Genomic DNA, 15,000 nt, shown 5'->3' on the forward strand with positions numbered 1-15,000 from the left:
TCTCTGACCACAGTGGTGGTTATACTATGAATGTGTGTGTTGTTGGGGAGGGGAGGGGCAGTGAGAGGCAGCGATATCTGAAGTATGTTGGTTGGATATTTATAATAGGCTAATACACGAATGGGAACCCATAAACACAAACCAAAACCTCTCGCCAAGGAGTGTGTATTTACATGCTGAAGAGTTGTTTTAGCTATCACTTATCCACTGCTGTTATCAGTCTAATATCACCATCTTAGATGAACAGACTATAAATGAATAAACGAACGATGAACGAACGAATCCACTACTGTTTTTTTATGAACTTGGTTTGTCAGATAAAATTGTGTATGAGCAATGATCACAGGCGTTTTCTGACTCACTTCACTTCACTTGTCCCTTAGTCTGGATGACCGTTGGCGCACCACAGATAACCTGTCAACCACCTTCCTCCATCCTTCTCTGTTTTCTGCTTCTCTAAGGACCTCGCTCTCGCTCAGCTTCAGACCTGTCCCTAAGGGCCTCGCTCAGCTTCAGACCTGTCCATTCTGGGATGTTGTCTTCCCTAAGGGCCTCGCTCAGCTTCAGACCTGTCCACTCTGGGATGTTGTCTTCCCTAAGGGCCTCGCTCAGCTTCAGACCTGTCCATTCTGGGATGTTGTCTTCCCTAAGGGCCCTCGCTCAGCTTCAGACCTGTCATTCTGGGATGTTGTCTTTCCCTAAGGGCTCGCCTCAGCTTCAGACCTGTCCCTAAGGGCCTCGCTCAGCTTCAGACCTGTCCCTAAGGGCCTCGCTCAGCTTCAGACCTGTCCCTAAGGGCCTCGCTCAGCTTCAGACCTGTCCATTCTGGGATGTTGTCTTCCCTAAGGGCCTCGCTCAGCTTCAGACCTGTCCATTCTGGGATGTTGTCTTCCCTAAGGGCCTCGCTCAGCTTCAGACCTGTCCATTCTGGGATGTTGTCTTCCCTAAGGGCCTCGCTCAGCCTCAGACCTGACATTCTGGGATGTTGTCTTCCCTCATTTTGCTGTCTGCCTCTCCTTCTCCCTCCTTGTACAGCGCCCTGCAGGATCGTCTTTGCAATCCTGTTGATCTTGTGATGTGCCCATACCACCTCGATTTACGTTTTTTCACAGTGGTGAGATCTTCATTGGGCCCGATGGCTTGCTTGATTCTGTCCCTCACTTCCTCTTTGGTCATGTGATCTATGTACGTGATGCCCCAGAGACAGACAGACAGAAAGACGGAGACAGATAGACAGAGAAGCGGGAAGGAGTGGGTATAAGCAACCAACAACAAAAAATAGAACAGAGGAAAGGCTTGCACGAAATGTTACTTCACGTGGAAAAGGTCTGACTTGTAACGCCCAAGCCTCCCAAACTCTTTACATGCTCCATTTCTTCCATTTCCCGAGGCTAGGTTGGTTAACAGATTTTGGCCGAAACTGAACAAGGTGTGACTCACTGATTAGGGGCGGTCGTGTAATTCTCTCATTTAGCAGCACCTGTGGTCCCTAATTGGTGCTGATTACAGGGGAGGTGCGTGGGACTGTGTGAGGCTGAACCCGATGAACTATCGCTGCCAGTCTGTGTGGTCAAAGTTTGGACGGATGGACACCTTGCTTCATCCTGGGAGAATTTCTAGGCCTTTCAATGTCATTTTAAAATTTCTTTAACTGCAGGTCCCTGTATGTGTATGAGGGGGGGAAGGAGGATACACTGAATTGCGTGCGTACACACACACACACACACACACACACACACACACACACACACATATATATATATATATATATGCACACACACACACACACACACACACACACACACACGCATACACACGCATACACACACACACACACACACACACACATATATATATATATATAATAATAATAATGGATACTTATATAGCACACTATCCAGAAATCTGCTCTAGGTGCTTTACAAAAACGCTTTTGATAACATAAAACATTATATCTATGTTACATACACACACCAAAATGTGACCCCACACACACACACACACACACGCACGCACGCACGCACGCGCACACACACACGCACGCACGCACGCACGCACACACACACACTGCATACATACATTTTAACATACATGTGTATCTAACAGCTACCCTAACACATACGCACACATAGGCAGGCACAAACTTACATAAACACACGCACACACAATACACATTCATATACATGCATGTAGTTGTGGACCTGCCACAATTGAACTTATTGCTGAGGGAAAAGGTGAGTTTTGAGACGAGATTTAAAAGATGCGAGGGAATCAGAATGACGGAGGTTACCAGGGAGCTTGTTCCACGTCTTTGGCGATTGAAAAGAAAACGATCTGTGTCCATAGGTCTTACTTCTGACGTGAGGTATCCTGAGAAGTCGAGTATCAGAGGAAGAACGGAGCTGACGAGACGGGGTATAGATATGGATGAGTTCAGAAAGATACTTTGGGCCAGATCCGTTTACTGCAGAAAAGGTCAGAGTGGATAGCTTATAGTCTATTCGATCAGAAACAGGCAACCAGTGGAGAGACTGAAGAAGAGGAGAAACATGGTCAAATTTAGAAGCTCTGCAAATGAGTCTGGCAGCGTTATTCTGAATTCGTTGGAGTCTGTCTAACATTTCTATATATATATATATATATATATATATATATATATATATATATATATATATACATACATGTACGTATATATATATATATATGTGTGTGTGTGTGCGTGTGCGTGTGCGTGTGTGTGTGTGTGTGCGTGCGCGTGCGTGCTGTTTAACTGGCAAAATCGTGAAGAAAACTTATATTCAGGCGGTAAGACTAAACCAGACAAAGCATACGTACTTTCTAAGAGGATAATGACCTATGAATTATGTTTGTGTTATCTAAAGCATGCCGGGGCAGATTCAGGTATCATCCTAGTGGAGGAGCATGGTGTAAAAACTTGGCCTTTGCCTTTAGTCCCTGGGACTGAGAGAGGGGTGATGAACTTGCGTTGAGGTCACCCTGTACAGCGTTTCTTGGGTTGAAGGAATTGCGATGGGATGATGTCCACAAGGCCATTGGTGATCTTGAAGAGAGCTGGGATGGCCTCATTTTCTTACCAACGCTCTGGCAGCAGGAGCTGAAGATTCGGCTGTTGAACAAGGACAGCAACACAGCTGGTTGTGGGGGAAGAAGTCATAGAAATGTGGTGTGCCATTCTTTCCAGTGCGTCCATGTGGTTTCCCTGGCGTGTGGTTCAAGACCACAGCCGCGTGCTTCCATCACTGAAACGTTGCATGTTTTTTCATACCATTTTAGGGTGGCTCTAGCAGATAACCCTGGGGCGCTCCAGTTGTCACTGAGTTGTGACTAACCCTTGATGTTTTGTACTGCCGCGAGTTTCTCAAGAAGCTTTTTTTTATCATGAGGACAGTTTGCCTCATCACCCCGTTAAACACAATTTATGTTGGAAGTTTGGTGGTGGGCATTATTGTCAAATATTTTCGTAAAGGCAAGCCTTTACATTCGGACATGCTTTTATCAACATAAAGGTCTTGGCTGTAATGATTCTCTCTCTCTCTCTCTCTCTCTCTCTATCTATCTATCTATCTATAGGTATAATATATATATATATATATACACACACACACACACACACACATATATATATATATATATATTTGTGCTTGATGAAAGCTCCACGATGTGAATATCTCATGGGGTCTGATGCTGTGTCATTAATTTCATTTTTTGATAATTTGTTTTTTGAAAGTTTTAGATTAATATATTGTTAAGCCTTCTTTTCCAGCAGCATGCATGACACGAATTTGAAGTTGCTATTTGATGGGGCCAGAAAGAACCTCACTCAATGATACTAACGTGTGTGTGTGTGCGTTGTGTGTGTGTGTGTGTGTGTGTGTGTGTTCAGGACCTGGTGACATGGGTGACCCTGGGCACCTACCACATCCCCCACCTGGAGAACACCCCCAACACCGCCACCGTGGGCACCACCCTCTCCCTCTACCTCACCCCCTTCAACTTCTTCCCCTCCGACCCTTCCATGGCGTCTCGCGACGCTGTACGCGCCAGCCCCTTGGACCCAAACCGCCCGCTGGAGGGCGCCTTCATAGAGCGCTACAACTCCTCCACCAGCTTAACTTGCCTTCCGGGCATCGACCTGCCTGATGATGAACTCAAAGAGGCTGGTAAAGACTTGTTCAGCTGAGAGGGCATTCATTTATTTGTTGTTTTTGTTTTTTGTTTGTTTGTTGTTTTTACTTCTTCTTTTTTTCAATACCTGTTGAAATATCTTTATTTATTGTTCAAGGAGTGACATGTTTTACTGATATGAGCTGTGCTACACAGGTTTTATTGTTAAGGAGAGAGACCACAAAAAAAGGACCAGTGAATTGTAAATGTGCTTTAAGATAAAATACAACAAAAAACAAAAACAAAAAAATAACAAAAAATTATGGAAAACCATCCCGTTTGGGGAGTGAAAAATGCAAGAGTGGGTTGTTTTTTGGTTTGGTTTTCTCACCAAGAGGATAGCATTATTTAATGGATTTTTTTTTCTAGCTTAGGGATTGGTTTCATAGCATCCATTCATTGTCCAACCATGGACACACTCCTTTTTTCTGTCTGCACAGAATATTTTTTTTATTTGTTGAAATGTGTTGTTAGCAACTGACCAAAAGGAGAAAGGAAAAAAAAAGAAAGAAAAAATGAAGCAGGCATCCATGAAAACTCAGGATCTTCTCTTTTTAATCTTTTTTTTTTCCAAGACATTTCAAGCATATGGGAAGGAATGTCTTTTTTTTAAGTATCAAAAACATTTTACTCCAATAGTAATGGATGGATTGAGGTGAAACTTTTAAAGTTCTACTTGAGCATAATGGTCAAACAAAGAAAAAAAAGGTGGGGGTAATATTTTAAAATGGGACAAAATGAAATGTTTCATATTAAAATTGTCAGAAACAAATCTACTCTATATCAGGCTGATAATGGCTGATATACGTATTTTTCTTTTAGCCAAACAGAATTGATAAATATTCTTAGTTTCTTACAAAACTTATTTTATCACACTTATAGTTTTCCCAAAGATGGTGGTGAGAGCATATCTTCATGTTATATTTTACCTTAAAGTTCCGATCAGGTTCTAAACAGATTAATAAGAGGTGGCGAAGAACAATCTTGTGATCGTCCACAGGTGATATTTACCTGTGCACAAGCTGATGGGAACACATATATTGTCCAGAGAGCATCTGTGAAATGTTTATAAGATATTTTAAATACAACAGTCATCAAGCATATTTCACTATTTACACACACTGTAATAATGCTTATGAATTTGGGTATTTGTCAGAATGCAGGCACTGATGCTATGAGTGTTTGTGATGATTTGTTTAAAACTTCATATGTACACAGTCTTGGCTGAGCATGATCAAAATTTCAGAGTGGAAGAGATTCTGTACAGACTACAATAATTGTCATTTTTCACTCCAGTTTACATTGTGTTTCTTTCTACAATCATCACTTACTGACAACAACAACAACAACAACGCACACACACACACACACACACACACACACATACATACACAGAGTGAAAAGACATTAAACTAAAGAAAGAAAGAAACACACAGACACACACATTCTCTCTCTCTCTTTCTTGTGAAAATGTGTTAAAATATCATGTATGTATATTACAAGTTGGCATGAATGGTACTGTATTATCCTGCGCATGAGACAAGTGTTATGTTAGACACGCTGGCCAAGTCCATGAACATGATGATGCTAAATGTGAATTTATAAATTCTGAATTGTCCAGAACATGCAAACATGCACACACACTGACTCCGTCATTCATTCGCTCACTCACTCACACACTCCTCAAAACAATTTTAAAACATCACAAACATGTAAAAGTGGTAATGCGAGAAATGCGATGTGACTGTGGTAATAGTATGCACCTTGTACATGACTGATGTGAACTAATTGTGCATAACCATTGTTGTCCTTACTGATGTGTAAGCCCATTTATTTTCACCCAAACCATTACATCTAAAGATGCATTATATATGAATGTGTGTCCACAGTTGTACATTTCATCAGTTTTATCATTAAAATGTCAATGAAACCAAAAAAGGGCAAATACATCTCAACATGTAAGAAAATATGTGTTGTGTCCTCAGTCCTGTGAGAAGGAAGGCTTCTTTTCCTGAAGGTACTTTCATGCCCGCTGGCTGCAACAACAGGACACTGCAGTTGTTCGTGGTGTGAGGCACAACCTCAACAACCAACCAAACCACTGTCTGTGCATACTTCTGTACAGAAGAGATGCTGAACGGACTGCAACAGCTTCAGTGTCATCCCCTGAAAAGTTTTATACCTGTGGGTGTTCATGCACCACATGCACTTACAAGCCAAGGTGATGTTCATGTCTGCAAAGTTCACTAAGTTCTGATGTAGTTCATTCTTTCCAGACCTGCCCCTTCCTTCTAGCAAGCATTTTGCAATAGGCCCCTCAACCTGCCCCTCCCTTCTTGCACACATTTCCCAATAGGCCCCTCCTTGTAGCAAGCTTTTTCCAGATCTGTCCCCTCCCCCCAGCAAATATTTCCCAATAACCCCCTCCATGAAGCAAGCTTTTTCCAGATCTGCCCCCCTCCCCCCAGCAAATATTTCCCAATAACCCCCTTCATGTAGCAAGCTTTTTCCAGATCTGACCCCCTCCCCCCAGCAAATATTTCCCAATAACCAGATCTGCCCCCCTCCCCCTAGCAAATATTTCCCAATAACCCCCTCCATGTAGCGAGCTTTTTCCATACCTGCCGCCCGCCCACCCCTCCCCTCCACCACCTCTAGCAAATATTTCCCAATATGATCCCCCTCGTAGCAAACTTTTTCCATACCTGCCCCCCACCCCCACCCCCTCCCCCCTTCCTCTACCAAGTATTTTTTTTTTCCAGAAAACCCCTCCATGTAATAACAAGCTTTCTCCAGATCTGTCCCCTCCCTTGTCCCAGACTAGCAGGGCTCTGTGTGGAAAGAAAGAAAAATAATGGTTGAGTGAAGGGTTCAAATCCCTGCAACCAAGACAATCCAGCCTTCAATATATACCTAGTTAACAGCTCTGTGCTGGCAGTTGTGCCTCCAGTTAATCTCAACTTTGAGGTGAGTCTGTTAGATTATAGACAAGGAAAACTGGAAGGCTGTGGGCATTAGAAAACATGAAATAATGAAAATAAATAATCATTGAATCATAATGTTGAACATTACTGCAAATGTGCACTGTTTTCAACAAAACAATAACAAACGAAAAAAAGTTTTTCAAACCCATAAACAAAACAATATACAAAAGTTCATCAGTATGGATACATTGCACTTTATTCCATCTGCTAATGCTGTTGCATGTTATGTGTGATGCGAGAGCTGACGTTTTCAAACAAGTGGGTCTCTTTACATTTCACAGCAGAGAACACACACTCACAACAATCAACGTCTAAGACACCACTCATGTTCAATATCACAAATTTAATAATTATCTTCTGGTAGCAAGATAATCAAAAACAATACAATAAAAAAGAAAACCGATACAAATCTCTTGCGGGGTCTGTTGTAAATCTGACCAGCCTTTCATTTCAATAGACTCTGCAAAAGTTTGTTTTGTTTTTTCTCTTCTTGACATACAATGTATTTATCAAAAAATCAAAACAAAAATACTGAATTCAAATATTGCTGTCACAAAGGTACATATTAATCCAACAGCACTCACACTTTGATAATTCAGGATACAAAATCAACAAAAGTACATAATCTCTGCTTATATAAGCACTTATAAACCATACTCATTAGTAAACTGAAGTACATGTGCAGTCTGATTATCTTCATGTACTTGGAAAAAAGCAGAAAAACCAGTTCATCGACTGGAAAAAGGCAGAAAGACTTTTTCAATTCATCAACTGGAAAAAAGCAGAAAAACTTTTTCAATTCATTATTATCGGCAGAATCAAATGGAGTGCAAGGTATGGGAATGGAATCACATAACCCACCCTACAGGATAACCTTGCTCATTCAGGCTTGGAAACACAGCCATTCTTTCAATCAACGAACAGAGTTTGTGAAGGCTGGGTCTGGTATTGGGACGGGTGAGAAGGGAGAGCACTTATATGCATCTGGCTATGAAAAAAACAAAAGGTACAACTAAAAAACACTGGACAGCCTCAGCACCTGAGCTAAGTATTTTCTGGTCAGTGGCCTCATTGCAACAGGATGGTAACAGTGCTCTGTGGACTGCTGGCATGATAATGTCTGCAAAACCGGAATGTATGCTGGGAAAGTATATATGGCGAGAAAGGAGAGCACTTATATACATGCAGCTATGAAAAAACAAACAGTAAAACTGAACTGCCAAAGCAACTGTGCAGAATATTCTCTGGTCTGCACAGTATTCTCTGGTCAGTGGCCTCATTGCAACCGGGTGGTACCAGTGCTTTGTGGACTGCTGGCATGACAACGATGTCTGCAAAGCAAGAATGATGGCTAGGAAATGATGCCTCTGAGTCTGAGGCAGCATGGAAAGATGAGGTGACAGAACTGAGGAATCAGATGAATGAGGAACTGGGGGCAGGGTGGAGGGTATGGAGGTGGTGGGGGCGGGGGGAAACAGTTTGAGTGACCAGTTCTTCATACAACCCCTCTTTATATTCTACTTGTTCATAGCTGGACATACAAAACAACGCTATGTCAGAACTAACATGTCATAAACATTATGTTATGCATGTGTGTACACATAAAAGCATCCTTCAGTGCGTGTTTGTGTGTGTGTTCGGGAGGGGCTGAGGGGGGGATTTTGTTTCTGTTTTTTTGTTTTTTTATGCCATCTTTGACTGTTCTGCTTGTAATCTCTGTGTTTCACACACTTTACAACTCTTCCTCTGAGATGATGATGTGATTCTGATTCTGATTCTAAAAAAGCAGGAATATAAGTAACAAATTCAGAATACATTTGTTCATGAAAGGTACACATAACCAAAAACTGACACTGATCAAATCCTACTTCTTAAATGCTAAAGATGTGGGGGAGTGAGGGGGGAGGGAAGTGACCATAAGTTCTATGAAAGTCTTAACAATTAAGTCTGTCAAAAACCTGTGTGTGGGGGTGGGGGAGTGGGGGGCTGCGCATGCAAGAGCATCTGTACATCACATCATAGTGGGCGTTTTTCCACAAAGTATACCAGGTATACATATCCACCTAAACTGACCAGTCAGGAGACCCCAACCATGCACCACACAGACATACCCCTCCAATCTTTTCCCTTCCTTCACATTTCCTTTGGGTCATTCATTTCAAAATTTAAACGACTATCTTTCAACTTCTTAACAATTCCCCACATAAGTTTCTTTTTACGATTAAAACAACATTCATCCCTTCCTTCACATTTCCTTGGGAACATTTTCACTTCAAAATTCAAACAACTATCTTCACTTCATGATTGGAAACAATAATTTCATTTCTTAAAAACTCCTCAAGATGAGTTTAATTTCCATAATTAAAACAAGTGATCTCTTCAGACTACTTTCACTTGATAACAAATGTGCTGTGAGACAAAGCAAGAAGCAAGAAGGCACTACCAGCAAGCTGAGGGGTCAGCTGGGTGGATGGGCACTGGACCAGCTGCATTCCTTGTTCTGCTTCCAAGAACTGCTGTCGTCCCCGTATATCTCCTGCAACACCACAGCATCGTCACTTTTCAGAAACTTCTTCTTCTTCTTCTGCGTTCACTCGTTTGCACACAAGTGGGCTTTTACATGTATGACCGTTTTTACCCCGCCATGTAGGCAGCCATACTCTGTTTTCGGGGGTGTGCATGCTGGGTATGTTCTTGTTTCCATAACCCACCGAACGCTGACATGGATTACAGGATCTTTAACGTGGGTATTTGATCTTCTGCTTGCATATACAAACGAAGGGGGTTCAGGCACTAGCAGGTCTGCACATATGTTGACCTGGGAGATCGTAAAAATCTCCACCCTTTACCCACCAGGCGCCGTCACCGTGATTCGAACCCGGGACCCTCAGATTGACAGTCCAACGCTTTAACCACTCGGCTATTGCGCCCGTCACTTTTCAGAAACGAGAGTCAAGACTTTTGTGATGCACAATTCATCATCATCTTCTTCTGTTTCTTCTGTTTCTTCTTCTTCTTCTCAGTGGTTTATTGTCTACTCACTACAAACACATACATTTTCATGTTACAAATGTGGACAATGGGTCAGTCATAACTTAAAAGATAATAATTTATCCAAAAACAGGAAAAGGGTAGACTTCTGAGACTCGTATGTGAAGCCAAATTAAAATCAAACAGGAATTATGGAACAAAAAAACAAGAGTCCTCAAGACACATAATACCTGCTTCAACCTACACAGTCATTATGGACCAGAGAAAAACAAAAGGCCACCGCTCAGAAGATAATCTTGCAACAGGACATTCCTGTTCAACCACAGTACACCATGTCAACCAACATGACTCACCTTTCTTTACATGTACACATGCCAAAATAGTGCAGCAATAAAAGGATCAACCAAAACAATTCACCTTTTCCAATAAAGGCATGATATCAATAGAGAAAAAATATACAAAGCCTTTGTCATTGTAAACAATGAAAATTATAAACATTATTATATTCTCAGACAACAGAGTTGATCTTTAAGGGTCCAAAGTTCTAGTAATCCAGACATCTGCATCTGTTGTGTTGTGGGTGAAGAACAGTTTTTCTCCCATCTCCCATGACAACAAATGTGCAGACCTGCAAGTGCCTCAATGCCCTTTACATGTAGGCCCATGCACAAGAGCACATGTTAAAGATCTCATAATCCATGTCAACATTCCGTGGCTTGTGGAAACATGACCAAACCAGCACCCTACAGGAAACAAGATCATGGCTCCCTTAATGGTTTGGTAAAATTGGTCATACACAAAATACATCAGATAGATCTACTCATGAATGTGGCAGCTAAAACCATTGACTGCGAGAACCAAAACAATTCATAAGTTTTCATGCTGGGGCTGTGACAAGACTGACGACTTTGAAAATAAAATGGTCAACCCTCAGCACTTACCTTTTTCCAGACAGGCACGGTGGCTTTCACATGGTCAATGGCAAAGTGCACAGCCTCCAGAGCTTCCTTTCGGTGAGGGGACGACACTGCTATCACAATGCTGGCTTCTCCCACTGGTACCACTCTAATGGAGAGACAGCAGAGAAACAATTTCAAACTTCTCCTTTCCTCTCTCTCCTCTTTTGTTGTTCTTTTTTGTTTCATTTGCCTCCATTAAAAACAACAACAACAATATAACTTTGACACAGAATAAGAGTATGTGTATTTGTTATCATAATAAATATCAGTTGCATGCTGAACCACCACCACATCAACCTGCCAATCAAGCTACAAGTCCCACCCCCCTGCCCCCAAGCACAATGTTTTTATGCTTTCTCTTTGAAACATTCGCAAATGACACACATGTATTCCACACACACACACACACACACACACACACATATACACACAACACACTGGGTACACTCACACACACAATACACAGTCTTGAACTCACATACACAGACAAATACAGACACACACAGACGCACACACACACACATCCAAACACACACAAAGCCATAAAAACACAGACAGAAATACACACATACACATACACAGACACAGCTACAGCCACAGCCACACACACACACAAACAAACACTACCGCCCTCCAAAAAACACCAAAGAAACACACGCAAAGAACACTGACCCTAAGCGGTGAACCATCACGATATTTTCCACACTCCACTTGCTCCGTACCAGCTGACATGTCTCCAGCATCTTCTTCTTAGCCATGGGCATGTAGGCTTCGTACTCCAACCGCACTACTCGCTTGCCCTCAAAGTTGTCGCGAGTTGTACCTGCAAAGAACCCATAGACATTTTAAAGAGACGATCACTGTTTCTTTTCATCACAGATCCTTACCAGTCTATCTTGCTTTGATTTTCCCCTGATTATAAAACCGTTCAAGATGTATTAATTCCTAAAAAAAAAAAAAATTATATTGTCAATTACCAATATTCAGATGTACTCTTTTAACATCAAATTTGAATAATATTTGACAAAAAGAAAAAAGTAGTTTTTTTCTTGTCATAAAGCATTAGCCTAACAACAAAGCTCTGATGAAAATATCAAGTGAACATAATTGTACAACAGTATAAGATAAATTCATAAAAGCTTTGCCCTTGGTGCTTATTTCACCCCTACTGTAATGGGGCAGAGGCATCTGTGATTAAATCATTCTGAGATCTTTTTCATTCTGCTAGTGAACAGCACATGGCCTGGGATTGGCTGCACAAGTGATCTTTTATTTCTGGGTTTTTTTTGCCTGACAGATGGACAGCTTATTCATATAAGCACCACTGCCCCTCCAGGAATGGGATCCATGGTGTACAACAATACAGTATATGCTTTGAATACTGTTAATGAGCTCAGTCAATTAACCATGATCACATAACAGATCGCAACTGAACTCAGAACCCAAAATAAATGTTATGATTCAAATTTCAATGACTCAGATGTTTTGGCACAACCTTGTCTTCCACCCTGTCCTTGCTAATCTAGAGTTTTATTACAGCATTAACAACAATGAACAGGCAACTTAGCACTACTGTGATTGCTTATGCAAACCAGTCCTGATCCATTGTCAAAGATCTTTTGGTATGTAACTGTACAAAAACAACTCATCTACCCCAGATATAAAGAGGAGAGATGAAGACAAGAAGAAAGAAGAAAGTTCCACATTTAATTCATTAGGTCCTACCACTCTGCACACTCCCTTCCCACAACATTCAAGCCCTGAACCTATCAAGTTATCCTGACCTTCATGTTCAGTGGGCAGCATGAATTGTTGATGCTTTTCCTCAGTTAATGTTCTCTCTGTACAACAGTTATGCCTTTCCTCAATTAATTTTCTCTCCTTACAACATAAAAGCTACTAACCTCAGTTAATGTTATCTACCCGTAACACTAATACCTTTTCCTATGAATGACTGATGACTGACTCTACACATAATCCTACCCAAACACACAAGACAAACATACACCCACACAGAAAACACACACACACATGCACACAACATATACACCCTCCCCCTCCCCCCCCCAACACCCCCTTCCCCACATACACCACAACACACAAAATATGCACAACCTACCCACAAACAGAGCTATGGCCCCTGATGTTGGAGAAGTAGCCAGAGCAGAGATCTCCTCCACACTCAGTTTGTCTTCGACTACATCCACATGGTCCTTGCCTGTATGGGTGCTCCCCTCTTCCACTGTCTTCTCATCCTAAAACATGTCAACACACCAGCAATCCCTCTGACCTAGCAACCAACTGACATGATATATCACCAAAATGTAAAGGCATCGAAAGTCTTTTTAAGACATGTATACAATGCCACAGTAAATCTGATGGCTAAAATATACTGTTCATACTAACAAGTCTTTAATATCACACATGAATACAATGAAAAAGTAAATCTGATGGCGACTGTATTTTTCATATACCTCAAAAACAAACAAAAAGGGTCAGCAGTCTTATCCTGAACAAGTTTTTCATTGCTGTTTGAGTTCATGCAGAACTCTATTGTTTCAAACATTCAAGGTCACTTCATCACTTATAAATATTCAAGTCATCACACACACAAAAAATCCCACAGTGATTTTTTGAATGTGATGGGTTCAAACCTGCATCCTTCCAGTCATCAGTCCATGATGCTAACCACTTCACCTCGGTGGCTTATGATCAAACACAACACAAGACCCAGTACCATGAGTGACAGGCATGCATATCAGGGCTTCTGACAATGCATGAAAATCTTTCCACCACAATTTGAAAATGGAAAGCATGCACTGCATGTTTATCAGGAAGGTCCCTGGTACTTTCTAAATGCCTGGGATTTTCTAAAACTTTCTTGAACAATCACCAAAACAGAGTGAAAATAATATGTCTTCGCTTCTCTTTGATGCCAGAAACTGTCTGCTATGAAAAAAGAGTTATTTCCCTTTACTCACTTCCCTCCCTCCCACAAAATTCCTTTCTCTTCATCACAGTTTCCATGAAAACGCATACATGTTTCTGATGGTGAAGAATCTGTCCACTTCTTGGTCCAGAAGCCTATATGATTATAACTAGGAGTATCTGCCTATGTATGTGTGTGGTAATGCAGATTTGATTAGAATAAACAATAGTTGGGACCCCCTAGAATTATGTTAAGAGTCCCTAGGGCCTCTCAAGATTTTTAACTTATCAAAAGCCTTGCATATTCAAAGCCATAACAGCTTCTCTTTGTAATAAAACGATCCATAATGAATGTTATAACACTAACAGTTTTCCTTCACTGCATTGGTCTTAAACAAGGCATCAAAATCAGACATGCAACACCTTGCCATTTCAGTCAAGCAAACAAAGCAGTCAAATGAAACGTGCAAATATTTCAAGACATGGTTTGGATCCACTTAAAGCTTTTAGACTTTTCATTGCGTTTCTAATGTGAAGTATTATGCTGTCCAAATTCACAACATGGCTAAACATAACTTTCCTGAGCCAGGAGACAGTAAAATGCATCCTGATAAAATAATAAGATCTCATCTAAGTGGGGTTTCAAAAACAATTTGTGACTATGGAGGAATTCCTCAAAAATATGTTTGCAAACACAGACCACTTCGCATCCATGGGCTGGAGAGACTGATTTTTGTAATACTTAGAGTCCCAAAGCAGCTTAACCAAAATGCAGCTCTCAATTCAATACTAAGAAAAATGAAGGGAAGAAATAAAACATGAGAGAAACAGAAGACTCAAAATGCAGTTTATAGAAAAACTGTATAATGGTAAGGATACATTCCCACCTATGTACAGCCTTGCCCTAACACTAAAAAAATTAAAGAAAAAATAAAATGAAATAAAGTAAAATT

The 15,000-nt window shown here is 41.1% G+C and overlaps 2 protein-coding genes across 2 annotated transcripts in view; one reads left to right on the forward strand and one right to left on the reverse strand.

Annotated features, from left to right (window-relative positions):
* Positions 1 to 5,215, forward strand: part of LOC143297182 (putative amine oxidase [copper-containing]) — a 21,635-nt gene extending 16,420 nt beyond the window's left edge. Inside the window, exon 4 of the mRNA XM_076609379.1 lies at positions 3,905 to 5,215. Coding sequence (XP_076465494.1) covers positions 3,905 to 4,201 — 297 coding nt within the window. The 3' untranslated portion in view covers positions 4,202 to 5,215. The remainder of the gene's footprint in view (positions 1 to 3,904) is intronic.
* A 2,427-nt stretch (positions 5,216 to 7,642) lies between these two features.
* LOC143297258 (molybdopterin synthase catalytic subunit-like) overlaps positions 7,643 to 15,000 on the reverse strand; it is a 7,548-nt gene continuing 190 nt past the window's right edge. Inside the window, exons 2-5 of the mRNA XM_076609502.1 lie at positions 13,239 to 13,374; positions 11,792 to 11,942; positions 11,102 to 11,225; positions 7,643 to 9,705 (exon numbers count right to left, since the gene is read on the reverse strand). Coding sequence (XP_076465617.1) covers positions 9,628 to 9,705; positions 11,102 to 11,225; positions 11,792 to 11,942; positions 13,239 to 13,374 — 489 coding nt within the window. The 3' untranslated portion in view covers positions 7,643 to 9,627. The remainder of the gene's footprint in view (positions 9,706 to 11,101; positions 11,226 to 11,791; positions 11,943 to 13,238; positions 13,375 to 15,000) is intronic.

The sequence above is a fragment of the Babylonia areolata genome, chromosome 22 (assembly GCF_041734735.1).
Source record: "Babylonia areolata isolate BAREFJ2019XMU chromosome 22, ASM4173473v1, whole genome shotgun sequence".
Classification (NCBI taxonomy): domain Eukaryota; kingdom Metazoa; phylum Mollusca; class Gastropoda; order Neogastropoda; family Buccinidae; genus Babylonia; species Babylonia areolata.